At 40.5% G+C, this 17,545-nt stretch overlaps 2 protein-coding genes across 3 annotated transcripts in view; both read right to left on the bottom strand.

Moving 5' to 3' along the window:
* Positions 1–2,220: 2,220 nt before the first annotated feature.
* Positions 2,221–4,877, bottom strand: adrb1 (adrenoceptor beta 1). The gene has a single exon (XM_035403297.1). It carries the CDS (start codon positions 4,500–4,502, stop codon positions 3,312–3,314), a length of 1,191 nt encoding a protein of 396 aa, XP_035259188.1. The 5' UTR covers positions 4,503–4,877; the 3' UTR covers positions 2,221–3,311.
* Positions 4,878–12,904: 8,027 nt separating this feature from the next.
* The window catches only part of nhlrc2 (NHL repeat containing 2), a 42,235-nt gene continuing 37,594 nt past the window's right edge, over positions 12,905–17,545 (bottom strand). For both annotated transcript variants that reach the window (XM_035404349.1, XM_035404348.1), the window contains one exon: positions 12,905–16,694. In XM_035404349.1, coding sequence (XP_035260240.1) covers positions 16,438–16,694 — 257 coding nt within the window. In that variant the 3' untranslated portion in view covers positions 12,905–16,437. The remainder of the gene's footprint in view (positions 16,695–17,545) is intronic.

The following is a 17,545-nucleotide window of genomic DNA, read 5'->3' as shown; positions in this document are numbered from 1 at the left end:
TACATAAAATCGTTTTAAAATAAAATCTTTATTTCTGAGACTTGTATCAGACTTAATGTTTAGGACAGAATTTGTGGATAAATGCTAATGCCCAACTTTTAGAGCAGGGACAGTGGTCTGTACCCTGCATATTTGACTGTCTATGCCAAACAGCACAAGCTTAAGTTCAAGATGGGTGACATAGTGGTTAGTTTTACTAAGTGGTCTGGTTTCGTCTGGGAAACCAAGACAAAGGACAAACTTTGTTTTAAACAGACTATTCTTCTGAATTCCTTTATGGTGTTGCCCTGAGAGTCTTTTTTTAAAACATGAACTATAATCTGAATAAACATTCCTCAAATTAGATAAAATCTACAACATTTTAATTTCATTTGCATGTCTTTGTAGGCAGTTCAAGGTGGAGGGAAATTAAAATGATGGAGGACCAGCAGCCTGTTATAACTATTGACCCTGTAACCTCAATAGGCAGGCTGAGGATTTAACCAGTATGTTCTGATATAAATGTTATTTTCCAATACAACAGACTCAAGGCCATGTATATGAAACAAAACAGAGATCTTTTGAGATCTTTTTCAATAAAATACAAACGGAAAAATTGTGTTAGGCATGATTCTAACTCCAATAAACGTCCAAAACAGACCTTTAGTCTGTATCTGTCCTTAGCGCTGTATTATATTTGTGTTGTGTTTATTCTTCATAAAATATTCCTCAAAATTCCCCACCTCCAACTGATCAATCCTCCCACACAAATTTACCCAATAACTCCTGTTAATATACCTCATGTATCACTGACTATATTAGCAATATTTTTATTCTGAAAATTCCTCCATGATTATTTTTTCTCCAAATCCCTACATTTGGGGAAACCCCTCCAGTCCAGAAATCACAGCTGTGCTATCGCTTTTATCCTCACATTACAGAGCGTTAAACACGTCTGTTACACTGTCAGTGAGTCTTCTATTACTTTTACACAGGCTACTGTTTCACACTCATTGTGTTTTTGGCACAAAGTCTCCGTGAGGCACCGCGCATCTGTCGTATCAATAGCCTACATCACAAGATGCCGTCAGAAGCCCTGTGTTAATGTCTTCAAACTGCTCTATAGTACGTATTAAAGGGGATAATTACATCCACAAACCAGCCTTATAAACTCAAACGGGCAACGATACACCATTCATCGTTTTGGATTGTTTTATATCCGCGCTGGTCCTCTTGTGAGATTAGCATTCGATGAATGCAAAATGCTAATGATTTAATTCATTCCAGTTTAGACTGATAAATAAGACAGCTGCGGACTCGGATTTGAAATTTCTCAAAGAGCGATGGAAAAAATCATAATATAATACATTTTCATATGATTATGGTAGTTTTTTAATCAGGTTAAATTGTAATCTAACGGAGCAAACCCGTAACCGACAACATTCCCTGTTCAACAAAGGAATCCTTACAAGGAAATGTAGGCTATTCCATTGACATGTTGCTGGAAAATGTATTAATTTGTCACACTGCCCTATAGTTATCAGATAATGTTTTAATTGCGCATTAGGTTAATGCCTAATTTTTCTGCAACGCGATTTTGTACTAAACAAATCGTAGCATTTTTATCCTTTCAAATGTAGACCGTGAAACTAATTTTAAAAATTGTTATGTATTGTGGGACATAAGATTGTTTCTTAAAATAATAAAACAATGAAGGAGAGCAATTTCAGATTTTCTTCTCGTGTAAGTACTAAAGAGAAAACAATCGATTTATTTGATCCGATTGATATTCTCGCCACTTATTCGAATTTACTGTTCCAATGAAAACCAACTCTGTCCAATTCTACAGCACGATGTTCGTCATGTTAGCTGACTGAAACAAAGTAGCTACACATGAAAAATGTCCTGCTGCACTGTGGCTAATTAGGTTATGCTGTTTTTAGTGATCCTATCTAACCCATTTGAATGTAGCCTACACTTAACATTCATTTCGGTCTATTTGAGCAACCTCAAAGTAGCCATAAACTACTGTCAGAGTATTTGCACCACCGCTTTAAAGATTAAAACAGGCGGTTTGGATCAAAGCGGTTTGTAAACTTTTTCGTACCAGCAATACGGGAACGTGTAGTCCAATAGTCGAGCGCTAGTCGAATCGTTTTGAAATAAACATAACACAATTAACGATATATTTTAAAAACAAACAAACATACCAAAAAACAAAAAACACGAGAGGACGGAAAATGGGATTAATTATACAAATGAGTTTTACTGTGCTCACATTTCAACCTGTTAGGACACTTTATTGCACATTGATCAGCTGGACAGCCGTTATATAATATTTCAAGTGAGTCATAAAACAGACAAAACTGCAGGTGGAATAGAGAGAAGAGACAGAGGTCACATAGCCTATACATTCATTTTCACGAAGCCAGGAAACTACTCGCAATCACTGAACGAACAAGTGTTGCACTTCCTCTTTCACACAAACTTGAACATAAAGGGGAAGGGTCAAAAACATATAGACTATACCATATTTATTTTAAGAGTTCACATAGCCTATATAATAGATAGCGACCACCTTCCACAAGCGATTGTTGAAATATATAAACCAATATTTTTTAATCAAAAAGAGATAGTATGGGGCGTTTATTTTCCGCCTGCTTTAAAACAACAGAGAAAGGCAAGCTTCACTTCGGCCAGTAATAAGCAAGAGATGCTTAAAATACGGAATGCACATCTCACGGTTCCAGTTTAATAAATAATAATATAGATTATTTTTCATTGATCAAGACGGATGACATAGGCCTACCTCACCTTCCAGCCCCATACTTTACAAAGTACCAAATTAACATTTCAGGGCACACGTTAACAAGCATGTTTAATGTAAACAATGTCTATCTGTGCAATGTGCACATTTTGTAGCCATGAGTCAAACATTCATTATTGAACCCATAGCCTATAATGACTTCATTATATTTACAACGTTGTATGTGTCTGTGCCCCACAGTCGACCGTTGTCCGTACAGAGCGTTCTCAAAGGCACGGTTTTATTGGCTACATATTTTTCGCCAGCCGCACAGCCCGTTAACTTTAATTTTAGTCTGTATCTCCAGTTGGCTTATGAGCCTTTGACAAAAACCTTTCAGCTTCTGTTCTTTTTTAGACGCGTCAGCGATTCTTCGAACAACATTAACTAGCCTATTCTTAGAGGATCTAAACAACAGGTATAGTTTTGCACTGTATAGAATTCAATCCCATCCAGTATATTTTACTTTTTCTTTTCTTTTTACAAAGAGGTAAAACGTCCGCTTATACAGAAGATACTTCGTTTGCTACAGCTGCGATTCAGAGGGGCTCTGTTTCGCATTTTTCTCCAGACTGCAGTCGCTGCTCTCCAGCCCATTGCACTCAGACCAGGTGCCGATCATGTTGAGGTCCATGGAGTTAATGAAACCCCCGGAGCAGCGTGACAGGTCGCAGGAGCTCACGTGCAGCCTTCGGTCAGCCTGTCGTGGGCAGCAGAGTAGCCTTTTGAAAGCCTTTCGGAAGTCGGGACTCCTGCAGTAAATGATGGGATTGAAAGCGGAATTGACATAGCCCAACCAGTTTAGAAATACGAAGAGGTCCCTGTCCACCACTTCACTGCAGAACACGCGCAGCACGTTGACGATGAAGAAAGGTAGCCAGCAGAGAGTGAAGGTTCCCATGATGATGCCAAGCGTTTTCAGTGCCTTCTGCTCTTTCAAAGCCAAAATCTTAGACGGTTTTTTTCTGCTTGGTTTTCCGTTCGGAACTCCCTGGCCACTGTGAAACCGTCCTTCACATTTATCTATCTTCCTCAGCTGTTTCTTCGCTTCCCGGTACACTCTGGCGTAAACAAATATCATCACCACCAAAGGAATGTAAAAAGATATTATAGAGGAGGCTATAGCATAAGCCTGGTTGGTGACAAAGTCACAGCACTCGGGGTTGTCATAGCAGGAGGTCTCTTCGTCGTCCCTCGACCAGTGCATCAAGATCGGGAGAAACGAGACCAGCGCTGAAATAGCCCACACCACACAAACTATGCCCTTTGCCCGCGCTTTCGTGAGCAAACTTTGGTAGCGGAACGGAGAGGTAATGGCGATATACCTGTCAATGGCAATCACGCAGAGCGTCTCGATGCTGGCGGTAACGCACAGGACGTCCACCGAAATCCAAAACTCACAAAAGAAAGACCCGTACAGCCAAGCGTCTTTGACCACCAGCACGGCACCGAAGGGAACCACTATTACTCCCATGATCAGATCCGCACACGCGAGTGAGACGATGAATACGTTGGTCAGAGTCTGTAGCCTCTGGTTCTTGGCTATAGCGACAATCACCATAATATTTCCAATCACAATGATCAGTACAATAATTCCCATAAGTATCCCCATGCCTATCACCCACTGTTCGGAGATGCCGACGCCCGGAGCGCTGTGGTCCACTGTCCCGCGTTTCGAGACATTGCTGTAGTCTACTGACGGTGATCCGTCTCCCATTGTGGCCGAAACTCCGTGAAAAGAGCCGATCTCATGAATGCAGCTTCCGTTCGTTCCACACCGACTCGACTGTGTGTGGGACAGTGAGCCCCGGACTCCCGTCAGTCTGCCAGTCTGTCACTATTCCGGGCGGAGCAGCCAGGACACCAATTAAACGAATGACATCATCTTGCTTTGTAACCAATGAGGCGGCTCCTGTCAGCTTCCCGTCCCTCACCAGCTTGTTGGTAACTTGAAAACGCTGCAAGGGAAAACAATACCTTTCACATCTCCCAGTAATGGTCACCTGGGTCTTGGACCCGCATTGCGTTATTACTCTTCATCGGAATGCGCACGGGATTCGATTTCATGAGGAATATGCATTATCACTTAGGTCGATGCATTTCACTTATTTAGATTTACAGCCCTCTGTAGTCATATAGGCTACACAGTGATAAGAGGTAGGCTAGTCCTGCGCGCATGAGAATCAGAAGGAGAAACGGGTCAATCTTAAAGGGCTGTAAACCTGAAAACATTTTAATTTGGAAAGTACGAAAAAAATCCAGAATTTACCGTTATAGGATGTAAGCAGTTTATACCAAGTATAAAGTCTCAGAATCGATTACCTTGATTTTGTAAAGAAATGCTTCGCTGCGATGTAACCAAATGTAAGCTAGTGCTGTTGAAAGTCTTATTTCAAGTCAATGGGAAAGTGGAAGCGATAACGTCATCTACTCCCGCACTTTACAGTTTTTCTCGATCGCTTACACACTATAACTGGGCCTATTAACTAAACATCCCTAACCATGACGCCATCTACCAAAAGACAGACCCATTTCCCAAAACTATAGACACTATTCCCCTGTTATCACACATGATTCAGATTTGTTGAACTTTTTGTGAAAAACTCACAAATCCCTTCATATATCACTGGCTGCACCATGTGCTCATTTAGAAAGCACTGGCATTCAATATCATTAACTCAAGTCATCACAGCTCAAACACAATTAACACACAGTTCCCGAGGTGGAAACACTAAGAGTCAAAATTGTTCACACACCAATCAGAACCTCAGGATAGATAGATAAAAGGGCCATGGGTCAGTTGACTTGTTTTTCAACAATGGATCCACAAAGACCTGAAGGTAGAGGAAGAGGACACAGGAGAGGAGGAGGAAGAATAAGGGCAAGGGCAAGAAGACAAATAGTTTCTGGAACAAGTTGAGGATGAAACAGAACTATCGTGTTCCTTTTGAAAGGAACTTTGACAGAGTCAAAGACCAGCGTTTGGAATATGTGCAAGTATGGTTTTTCACACTGTATCAATTATTTGAATACAGTTATGCATTACAGCAGTATATACTGTAGTACAGGCTATATGATGGCCTACTTTTGTGTATTATAGCAATATGTTTCAGAGCAGTCATTACTGTACTGAGTTTCATCTCTTTTGTAGAGAATTTTTGATATTGATGCCAGAGACACTCCTCATGAACTCATCTTTGTTGATGAAGCAGGATTTACAGTAATCTTACCAAAAGGAGGAGAAGGGGGAGGAACATAACTGGCCACCGGGCCATTGTGAATGTCCCTGGCCAGCAAGGAGGGAATGTGACCATGTGTGCTGCCATCAGCCACCGAGGGGTCCTCCACCGCCATGCCACCCTTGGTCCATACAACACCATGCATCTGCTGTCTTTCCTTGATGGTCTGCGAGATCATGTATACCAGAGGGACTAGACCAGAGGGAGCCAGCACAACCAGAGCAGCCATGCTACGTTGTCATTTGGGGCAATGTCAGTTTCCACCGGGCTGCTCTAGTTCGTGACTGGTTCACGAACAACCCAAGATTCAGCAACATCTTTCTACCTGCATATTCTCCCTTCCTAAACCCCATGGAGGATTTTTTTTTGGCATGGCGGTGGAAGGTCTATGACCGAGATCCCTACATCCGTGTTCACCTCCTCAAGGCCATGGAGGAGGCTTGTTTAGATATTACAGTTGAGGCTTGCCAGGGGTGGATAAGGCATGCAAGGGGTTTTTTCCCCCTGCTGCCTGGCTGGGGCTAATTTTGCCTGTGATGTTGATGAGAATCTCTGGCCTGACCCAGACCAGAGACGGGATGCTGAGGCAGAATAAATGTGATTTCTTTCTTTATGTACAAAAAGTTTTTTTTTCATTGGTTTATATTGGTAAATACATGGAATTATTTTACTGTATTCCACGTTCTTTATGTATCAGTTGCATATTTTTACAGAACATTTACTTTTTCACTCAGTTTCAGTTTATTTTACTACAGTACATTGAGGAATTAAAATTTTTGCAAATTTATACGTGTTGTGTCTTTATATTGTGTTCATCATGTAAAGAGGTTGTTCTGGGGGAAAACCATAAGCGCCTTTATTCATTGCAGTAACAGGTTTTTACGGTAGAGTTTTGAATTGATCTCACCAGTGTGTAATGGCTATTTTGTAGTGTATGTGTATTTGATGGCTTTTGTGTGATGTCTGAAGGCTAAGTTTGGTTTAGATGTAAGATTACATGGTTTTGAGTGGAGAGTTTGGTTTTGACATGGAAGTTTGAAGTTTGTGAAGATGAGTGTGCAGTTATGCATTTGTGTTTAGAGTTTTGGGAAATGGAGCATAATTTCAAGAAATGTGTTTTGGCAATCAAAAAAAACGGTAAAAGGGGTGTGTCACTTGGACGAAAGTGCAGACTCTTTAGTTTAATGAAATCACCCGAGAGAGATCCACTACTCTTAATTTATGAAGTAACTTCATAAGCATTATACAGGTAAAGTAAAATGCAAAGTTTGAATTTAGTGTTTAGCTGAAATGCCTTCATCAAAGTGCCTATAGCTCAGTGAACGCACATTTGTAACTTAAGTCTATGGGTTTGTTTTCCAAAATTCTAAGTTAGTGTTCTAAAACTCCATTGATTTCAGTTATCAGTAGCCTAGTGATTGTTACACCTGCATTAGATGTTCAGTTAAGAACATTCTAATCACGTATTTGTGATCTTACACCTTAAATAAAATCTATTTTACGACTGTGTTTTCTCAGATTTATCAGAAAATGATCAAAATGCTTCCCTTTTAAAAATTCATTATGCTTTTCAAGAGTTCATTTAACACAATAAAGTCAACATACGAAAAATTTAGTTTGTGTAGGATAGAAGATAACTTGTTTTATTTTTGTATTTAGAACAAATATTTAATGTCTGTGTCGAATGAACATTCTTGCATAGAGCTCTGTAACAGATTTTCTTAAGTTTCTTTGAGGTTTTCTTCATTGATGTATATTGTAGATTTTTGGACTTACTTACTTTGGACTTGTTTTAAACAATGTGATTTGTTTATCTTTGATATCAATCTGTCAAACTTGGTTATGAAGCAATGTTTTACGATACTTTTATCAAAGATTGGCTACACAAGTTCTGGTACTGGAATAAATAATCTTTTATAACCCACGAACATTGGGGAAAATGTTTTTTTTGTTCTGATTGAAAAATCTCTGAAGTTGTTGAACAACAACTGTGGTAGCGTATTCTTCATCTGTAATTTTTATGGAAACAAATTACTATAGCATAAATCCTTTCATGTGAGATTCAATATCGTCACAACTTTGAAGTGACAGGTAAGGCCTACTTGGTAAAAGCACACAAGGAAGGCTAGGCTACTATAAGGCTTTTGCATTTCAAGTGCATTTGAATATGCATTTCTGTGTTGCAGGTGTAAACCAGGTCAAACAAGGTGGTGGCTGAAAGGATATACACGGAATATGTATTTAACCAGAAAGTTTTATCAAAAAAATCAATAAATTAAAAATTAAAAACAAACTCGACAATAGCGATAGCTTACAGTATTTGATCCTAGAGGGGAAAAAAGCCCAGTGTTTTTACTTTTCATACAAAATCCAAGTAGCACTGGAGAAAAAGGTTACTCTCTGGGTAGGAAGCTGTTCAAGCGGATACAAGCATAATTGCTTCTTATTAAAATAACAACAGGAACAGGCCGGAGAGGCAGGAACACTATTGCTGTAGAGAATGGGATTTCCAGTTGCATCCCCGTGTTCTCTCTGAAGTTGAACAGGGCCTGTTCCTCATCTCTCCGAACTCCCTCTGACAACTCTTGGCCCTGTTAATTTAAAAAAGCTAAAATTACTTTAATATACTTTAATTACTACTAATATACTTGCTTGGAAATTAGTTTGAGGAATATGATAATTTTTTCATTTTTTTATTACAAAAATACATAAGATTCTTTGACACCCCTATTAAATATTTGAAATAAAATCAAACTAAAATTAATTTGCATTAACATACTACTTTTTAAAAGTTCATCTCAATCCTGGGAACTGCATTGTGGTCTCCCATGCCTGTTTCCCTGGGCAATAGAAAGGTACACACACACAGAATCCATGTGGCATCCATCACCATGGGGGAAGACAAGGAGTGAGTCCCAATACTATAAAAATGCATCCTCCTTTCCTCCACTACCACCTTGCATTCTCTGTGCACCGGGAACCAACCTTTGTGTCCTCCCTCCCTTAAGTGTCCCAATATTGGAGGAGACGAGCGAAGCGGCTTCAAACTCTGACCCCACCTCTCCTTTCCTCCTCATAGATCTGGGTAGGAAACAAGTGGTAGTGGGGGAGTGGAGGAAAGGAGGTGAGGAGTGAAAAGTAATGGGATGCACCCAATTAATTCTCAGGACCAAGACAAAGGGTTGTTAATCTTCACAAGTCAGGAGATAAATAAAAAACTAAGGATGCCACTTCCCATGATAAGGTCCATAATTCATAAATGTAAAACCATTAGAATAGTGGTAAATCTGCCTGGTAGAGGATGCACGTGCATTTTGCTCCCATGCTCATTGAGGGAGATGGTTCGGGAGGTTATCTACAAAACAAGGTTGCATCTTAGGTATACAACGTCTCCAAATATACCCTCAGACACAACTTCCATGCCAATAGGCTTTTGGAAGGGTTGCAAGGAAAATAAGCCACTGTTGAGGGCAATAAACAAAAAGAAACATTCTAGTTTACAAAATGGGATCGAAACTTAGACTTGTGGTCAGAGACCAAAATGGAGCTTGTTGGCCAGTGGCAGACATAGCGTTGAAAGAGGGATAATTGTACAGAGAAGAATGTCATACGTAAATTCAGTGGTGGATCTTTGACGTTCAGGGGATGTCCTGGGGCTCTTGTTAAGGTCAATGTAATCATGAATTCCAGCAAGTACTATTTTTGTTTGTCTTCATCAATGGTATGAAGAATTTTGGCAGGCAATATCTGTCTATAGCCTATAACAACGCTAATGAATAATTTTGGAGGGCACTGTATCTATCTATAGCCTATATGATGCTAATCATACATGAGGGAGAACAGCTCACCAAGCCAGAGTTAGGGCTTATGCTACTTAATTATGTCCGGCTGATTGTGTTGTCAACTGCAGCCTGAATTTTTTAATTATAACTTGCTAAAAAATCCTTACCAATTCACCTCTGGATAATCATCAGCAATAGCGAATGTGATCTAAAAAGTTGTATGTTTATGGTAAATGGACTGCATTTATATAGCGCTTTTATCTAAAGCACTTTACAATTGATGCCACTCATTCACCCATTCACACACACACTCACACACAAACGGTGAAAGGCTGCCATGCAAGGTACCAATCAGCTCATTGGGAGCAATTGGGGGTTAGGTGGGAGCAATTGGGGGTTAGGTGTCCGACTTTATGCTCAGAAGTTAGCAATACTGTCTGTCCATAAGAAGTATACACTATAAGTCCCAGTTAACATCCACCTTAACTAATGCTGAACTGTTCCATTGACAGTGCAATCGATGTAATCCCCAGCTTTGCTTTAAATCAGCATTAACCATGACAGCACAGATGGTGACTATTCATGCCTCTTAACATAAACTGACCATTTAAATTTACCAGTGCGCCTCAAATTAACACTGCTGACTTTGGTGTGCTTCAATTTAACTCACATTCTATTTGTGTCGGCCCCAATTTTACTTTGCCAACTCATGCTACAGACTCCAGGACGTATGGCATTATTAAAAAGTGCTGGCTGGAGTGTACACTTTCACAGAGAAACACTTGATTGTGCGTGTCTTGCATTGACTCCATGGGCTCTTGTGAAGTCCTTGAGTCGTGTGGGTTAATAGGGCTGTCAGTCAGAGAACCTAATACAGAAATCTCTAGCAGGAGACTCACGCAGCAGAAACACACTTCATGTGTCCTACCATTTTCAGGGTTAATAGCTTGTTTTTAACTGCTCGCTTAGTCACTACATTGACCTAAGCCGTGGTTTGTGAGTTTTTTTTGGTTAGTCGGTTTTCTCTTTAAAAAGCTAAATATAAATATACGGTCCCTGTTGAGACAAAAAACAAGGATGAATCACCTGCGACATCTATAAAATATACTATACCAGTCAAAACTCTGAGTACACTTCCTGGAAACAAGGTTTTCTCATAATAGACAATATTTTACACTGTAATTTACCGAAGATTCTTGAAAATGAAAACACATGACAATAGGAACAAAACACAATAACAATCAAAACAATGTTCAAGAAAATTTTAAATTGTCAATAAATCTTGAATTGCTTGCCCTTGCAAGGTATTTGCTCAACAAGCTTCAGCAGGAAATCACCAGTCATGTACCCCCAGCTTTCTACAGCAATTCCCAGAGATGTAGGGCACTTATAGGTTGCTTTGATTCAACTCTTCTGTCCAGTTCATTCCATACATTCCATATATTCTACAGGTGTGGAGACTGGGAAGTCCTGGCCATTAGTTTTGGATAATCTTAATTTTCCTTCTTTGTCAGATAGTTCTTGTTCAACTTTGAGGTGTGTTTCAGTTAGCAAAGCAACCTCAGACTATGATGCTGCCTCCTCCATGCTTTTCAGTAGGAACCCTACACGCAGGTCATATGCACTTTTTATCCTCTGCATCTTACAAATACCTTGTGGCTGGACCAAAATGTGTAAAATTTTACCGGCCTGCAAGACCGGCTTCCACTCCTGAAACGTCCATTTTCTGTGTTTTTTTTTTTGGCCCTGGCAGTCTTAACAGTGATCTTTGTAGTGATTCTTCCAGATAGACTGGCTTCACATAACCTCCTCTGAACAGTTGATGTTAAAACATTTGTACTTAGAGCTTGTATTTCAGGGGCAGTTAGTCATTAGATTTGCAGACTCAAATCAAGTTGTTCTCCCATTCTGAGGATACCTTTGGCCTTCCTGACCTTGATCGATCCTCACAAGTGCTACTTTCTTCAAATCGTTTGATGGTCTTAGCCACAGCAATTACAGACACTTGCAAAGTTCTTGTGATTGGTCTTAAAGTGTGACCTTCAATTACAGACTGTCTTTTTGCTTTGCTCAGCTGAGCAGGTTTTTTCAATTTCTTCACCCTTACATAGAGAAATGACAAACGTGCCTATGCTACCTATATGTTCAGTAATCATGGACCCTCAACAGTTAAAAATAATTGTCACAAAATGTTTATTAGGTAGTATGCTAGTTAACATGCATAACATCTAACAAAGACACTTTTACAGTCAGGCCAGTGTTCTAACAGCATTAGCTACATTTCAGACTTAACAGACTTGGGTTTTGGACCTGAAATCCCCTTGCCCTGGGTGATGAATAGAAATTTTCAAGATATCCATTTTATTTTAAAAATCTAATTCTTGAATGCTATTTGCTTATCTGTTTATACAAGTACAATACAAGTGTCGTATAATTAATATTAAGCGTTTATACACAAGTATACAATTCAATATAATAAATAAATTCAGTTAAATGTGACATGGTTAAAATGGAGCACTTAAAAAGCTTGGCTCCTGCACTCTGTACAATAGACTGTTTCTTTAGCAGAACCTATTGATCCTGATAAACTTCAATCTGGTGTAGTTTATGAGGGCATGTACTTCCTCAGCTTAGGGAGAAGACCTTGCTATTGTTTGAGCTACCTTTTAATCAGCCTTTTGCCATTTAAGTTAATCTCTCAATCCTTCGTGCTGATGTCCCCATAGATTACCAACACTATCTATAGCCGGGTATCACCCTTCCCAAAAATCTACATCAGCCCCAGTAGACACATGTGCCACCATCACCCTGCTCAAATTACACTCCAATGCACCTGAAGACACATCAGTAAGGTATGAGAAATGTGTTCCTCCATTTGCTGTTCCTCCATTCAATAAAGCCTGTGGGGCCACCCTGAGTCCACTTTTTTCATTCCAGCTACGAGAGCCACCCTTGAATTGTAATGACCTACTTGTTCTTAATAAAATGCTTTTCTTCACTGAGGGAGAATTTACCTTCTTCAAGACACATGATATCAGCTCTAACTGTGAAGGTTGTGAATAAATGTATTAAAATCACACCCCTGGAATTCTAATCAGTCAGATCAAGCAATGCTTCTCTTTAATACGCTACGAGGCAAAGGATTCCTTCAGAAAGTAGTTACATTATAAAATCAATTCAATCATTGACAAGTGAGATCAGTCAGGTCTTAATTGATTAAGATATTATCTGTAACAAAAATAAGTACAGAGGGGCATAAGGACCGTGTTTCAAAACATTTGTGAAACCAAATGAACTGCTGCTCAGACTGAAGGCCTTCGATTGGCCGAGAGAGCAGCCAGTCGACTTCGTATACGAGACCAACAAACCAAATCATAAGATTCGGATTCCTCAAAATATTTTCACTACCCCAAAAATGTCAGATATTCCCCAGGCATCAGAATGCACCAAAGTGTTATACGACAGTGTAAACTTCAAAAGTAATACGGTTCTAGTTGGGAATCAACCCACTATTAACAATAAATGAGCAGATCAGGATCTCCCAGGGCCACACAAGCTCAGTTCACTGTCAGTGCTGGTGAGAGTGCAGAACATAAGCTCCATCTGGGCCTTGGCATCCCAGACGCCCCTTTTCTACCTGTTACCATCCCAGGCTCTGGCCTTGCCCTGCAGGGACTGTCAGAATCTACCTGTTACCATCCCAGGTTCTGGCCTTGCCCTGCAGGGACTGTCAGAATCTACCTGTTACCATCCCAGGTTCTGGCCTTGCCCTGCAGGGACTGTCAGAATCTACCTGTTACCATCCCAGGTTCTGGCCTTGCCCTGCAGGGACTGTCAGAATCTACCTGTTACCATCCCAGGTTCTGGCCTTGCCCTGCAGGGACTGTCAGAATCTATCTGTTACCATCTCGGGTTCTGGCCTTGCCCTGCAGGGACTGTCACAAGACCATTATATTGATTATGAGTTTCAAAATCAATTCTCTGCCTCAAAGTGTTTTCAGAATTTTTTTCCCACAGCGCTCAGTAACTTAGCATCCCAGCAATTAAGCAGTTTCTGCTTCATTGCAAATAAGTTTACAAATTTTACAGGCAAGTATGCCATGTTGTAAAATGTTATAGTGGGGAAAAAAACTGCAGTCTGCTAGATTTCCTGTATATAAAAGCCATTTTCCATTTGAAAACTAGCAGCAAGCATTGATTTTCTTTGAACTTATAAAAAATACTGAAGACACTATGGCAAATATAGTCTGGTTTCTTACAGTGTCTCACCAAACTAACACTCAGTCACTCATGAAAACAGGACATGCAGTTCAGACAGCACTTTACAGATAAAATACAAGCTTTATTATTACACTGCAAAAAGTGCAGAATTTCATAATTTTAGTAAGAATGTGCACACTTCTTTTAAAAACTTTGAGTTCAGTGAATATAAAAGCAGGTGCAAATAGCAATGAATGTTACAGTATTCAGCATAGTGCCTGCCAGTACATCAGATATTAATATCCAAATCTAGGTAAAGCACATATTACAATAAATATTTAAGTAATCTCTCAGGTGCCAGAGCACATCTTACAGGGAGACCTGATGACCTACAGTATTGGAGAGGGCATAATAATAACCAAGAACTCAACTCAACAGAAAACTTGAGAACCCACATTCTTTGCAGGATTAAACTCATTTTCTATGTTAAACCAAAATCTTCCCTGAATCCAAAGCTTGTAGAGGACTACCTCCCCTGATTCTTTTAACCGTATGCAGGAGGAAATCAACATGAATTTGATGAGGATACAAAACAAAAACATGTGTAGGTGTAGTTTCAATTTCAGGTGTAGCCATTGTAGGCAGAAAAACTTTGCTAGTCTGCCTAAAATTCACACAACTAAAGAAATGAAACAAAATAAAACCAAGATAACATGCCTACATTAAGGTATAATACCCACAGTACGTACATAAACAAAGAAAACAAAAAACAGTATCACATCATACAATTTAAGAGATTCCCCAAGGTCCTAATTTTATCGTAACAAATATTACTATTTTTTCATATCCCATTGCAAAACCTAGGACTTGAACCAGCAACCAACTGGTTATAAGTAAAAGTCCCTGAACGGCCAAAAATAAAATAATTTATACCATAAAATTTTATGAACGCTTCATGGGGACCCTGCATTAGATTTAATACACATTAACACGGCAAGAAGACAACACAGAAGAAAAGCTCTTAGCACGCAGAAGACTGTTCTCAGGTCAGTCTCAGGCACTTTGTTCTGTGCTTGCACACACATTGGTTTCATCTGACAATGAGGTAAAAGCTGACCCTAGAACAGTCTGTCCAGATCTCAGAGTATGACTGAGTCTGGTAAGGTCTGTCCACAGCTCCGGGTATCCAGAGTGGACGAGAGGCCAAAACCATGTAAATTCTGATGTAAACAGAGGAAACGTTTTAGACAGGAGGACCAGCCAAAGGCCCCATAGAAATGTGACCCCTAAACTGTACACCACCCTACCCCACCCCTTGTGACTAATTACTGTGAAGACATCTTTCAATACCCGACACAATCCCCCACCCCCCTCAAAGGCACCAAACTTCTTCAAAAGAAATGAACAAAACAGTGCACAGTGTTGTTTATAGGAAGCATCAACTGCATTACATCAAACGTACTTAGAAGGTATTAAAAGCACTTCTTTTCGTTCACTTTTTAATTTCTCTATTTTGAAAGCCCAATTGCAAGTGTAAGCACATTCAGTCACAGCGAGGTCTTCGGTGAATTTGAGCAGGCAGACTGCTACATGCTCTCCGCTGAAACTCGCAAATGCAGGTGTCGCCAGCTTTCACTCTGCGGCCCACCAGCTGAGCTGCGCAGTCATTGCGTCAGAGAACACATCCTGTGCATCTGGCAGGCAGACTGCAGGCATGCGATGCTAAGGCCAAAAGGGAACTCGCGTGCAGTCACCTTCATTCTTGGTCCTGGAGGGCCGCATGGTCTGAGGGCTTTTATTCCTATTTGGCACTTAATTTATCAATTAAAGCAGTCGATTACAAAGGTAACTCACCTCACCTGGTTTCTTGGGCCTGAACTGATTGCTGATATTAAGGTGAAAACAAAAACCAGCTGACTCTGCAGCTCTCCAGGACCAGGAATGAAGATCAATTTTCATTGTTGCATAAAATCGCCCTACTGACTGCCAGGGCGATTTTATGCAACAATGAGCACTGGGTTATCAAATAATGCATAATGATAATGAAAGTCAGTAGCATCCAAATAAGTAATAAACATAAACTGTCCTGTTCCTGGGGCTTTTGACTGTCCCTTAGTTATATAGAGTCACTAAGAAGCAGGGGGGTCCTTTGGTAAAAAAAAAACACGGAACTGCAACCCCTGAGAATGTGGGGGCCCCAGGAAATCCACATGCTGTGCCGACGTGTCAACCTTTCACCTGACACGTGGGCGTCAAACCGGACAGACTGGAATCCTTGTGTTTCTGCGCAGCAGCCAAATGGCAAAGCAAAGAGTTAACATTTGCGGCGGTTTGTTTTGTGTGCTGCCCGTGGCCAAACGAGTGATGCGTGTAGGCTGCAAAGCCCAGGGGGGTGGGGTGGTGTTTGGCTCCGCTCAAGACTCCGCAATGGTCAGAAGGAGTGAGACATGGTCACGCTGACCACACCGTCTTTGGGGGCGTGGTCGATGCTCAGGGGCTGCCTGAAAGACACCGCCCTCATCATGCAGGCCCCGCCCCCAGCGCTGCAGAAGTACACGTAGGCGTCCACGGTCAGGGTGGGGTCAGGCGACTGCGCGTTAGACGGGACCGTGGCCGTGATGGTCAGGGGTCGGGAAACATCTACGATGTCTCCGATTGGGCACTGACCCTTGAGCAGCCACTCGTTACCTGCAGGAGAACAGAGAGGTGACACTATTGAGGACAAAGATCAGTACTCATTACACAAATTAGTTAAAGACACTGTGACTGTCCCGGCACCGTGAGGGAGCAAAAGCCGGCAATGCCTCCTCAGAAGTATTTTGTGCCCCCTTGTTCATAATTTTAATATGAGACATGTAACAGAAGCGGGAAGAAATAGCAGGATTAGAGGGCTGTAGTAATTATGTTATGGCGTTCTCATCAAAACAAATTTTTGCCAAACAAGCTAATAATATTAAAAAACCCAAGGGGCAATTTCTGTTTTAATTTACACACATTGAGCGAGCAAGCTAGAGGGAGACATCTTGTTTTGGACTTTTCATTCAAATGAAGTGCTTTCGCTTTGAGTCTTGCAATGCTCAGCTGTGTAAATATTATGACCAATACAAATGTCAGATAGTGAAAGACGATTGGCTCAAAGAAACAGAAGTAATTGGTTTGCTGTGGTTCAAGTCTGGGTCATTGGCCACAGTAATCTTTTACAAAATACATTGTAATATCTACTTTTGAACAACACATTGTATTTTTTCCCCCCAAATTTCTTTTTTCTGCATAAAAAGGCCAAATCCAGTGTTAACGCAACCAGTGGAAATATGTAGTATATGATTGACCAGGATGCGTGTTTGCTATGGTGAATACAAAAATTTGAACCTCACTTCCGTTTTCAAGTGCCCTCCTCGTCAACTTGAGCTAGTGCCGGGTCTGCCCTAAGAAGTAAAATTTATGGAAAGTACTTTCTGAACAGGGCAGCTGGGGAAATGAGGAGGTGTGGTCCTTTGGTAATGAATATTCACAAGTTCAATTTTGATTGACAGCCCACT

The sequence above is a fragment of the Anguilla anguilla genome, chromosome 2, assembly GCF_013347855.1.
Source record: "Anguilla anguilla isolate fAngAng1 chromosome 2, fAngAng1.pri, whole genome shotgun sequence".
Classification (NCBI taxonomy): Eukaryota; Metazoa; Chordata; class Actinopteri; order Anguilliformes; family Anguillidae; genus Anguilla; species Anguilla anguilla.
Note: the sequence above shows the minus strand (reverse complement) of the source record. Positions and strands in the feature narration are given on the sequence as shown.

Coding starts and splice junctions, on each gene's coding strand:
- adrb1 (XM_035403297.1), bottom strand. CDS start 4,502: ATGGGAGACGGATCACCGTCAGTAGACTACAGCAATGTCTCGAAACGC.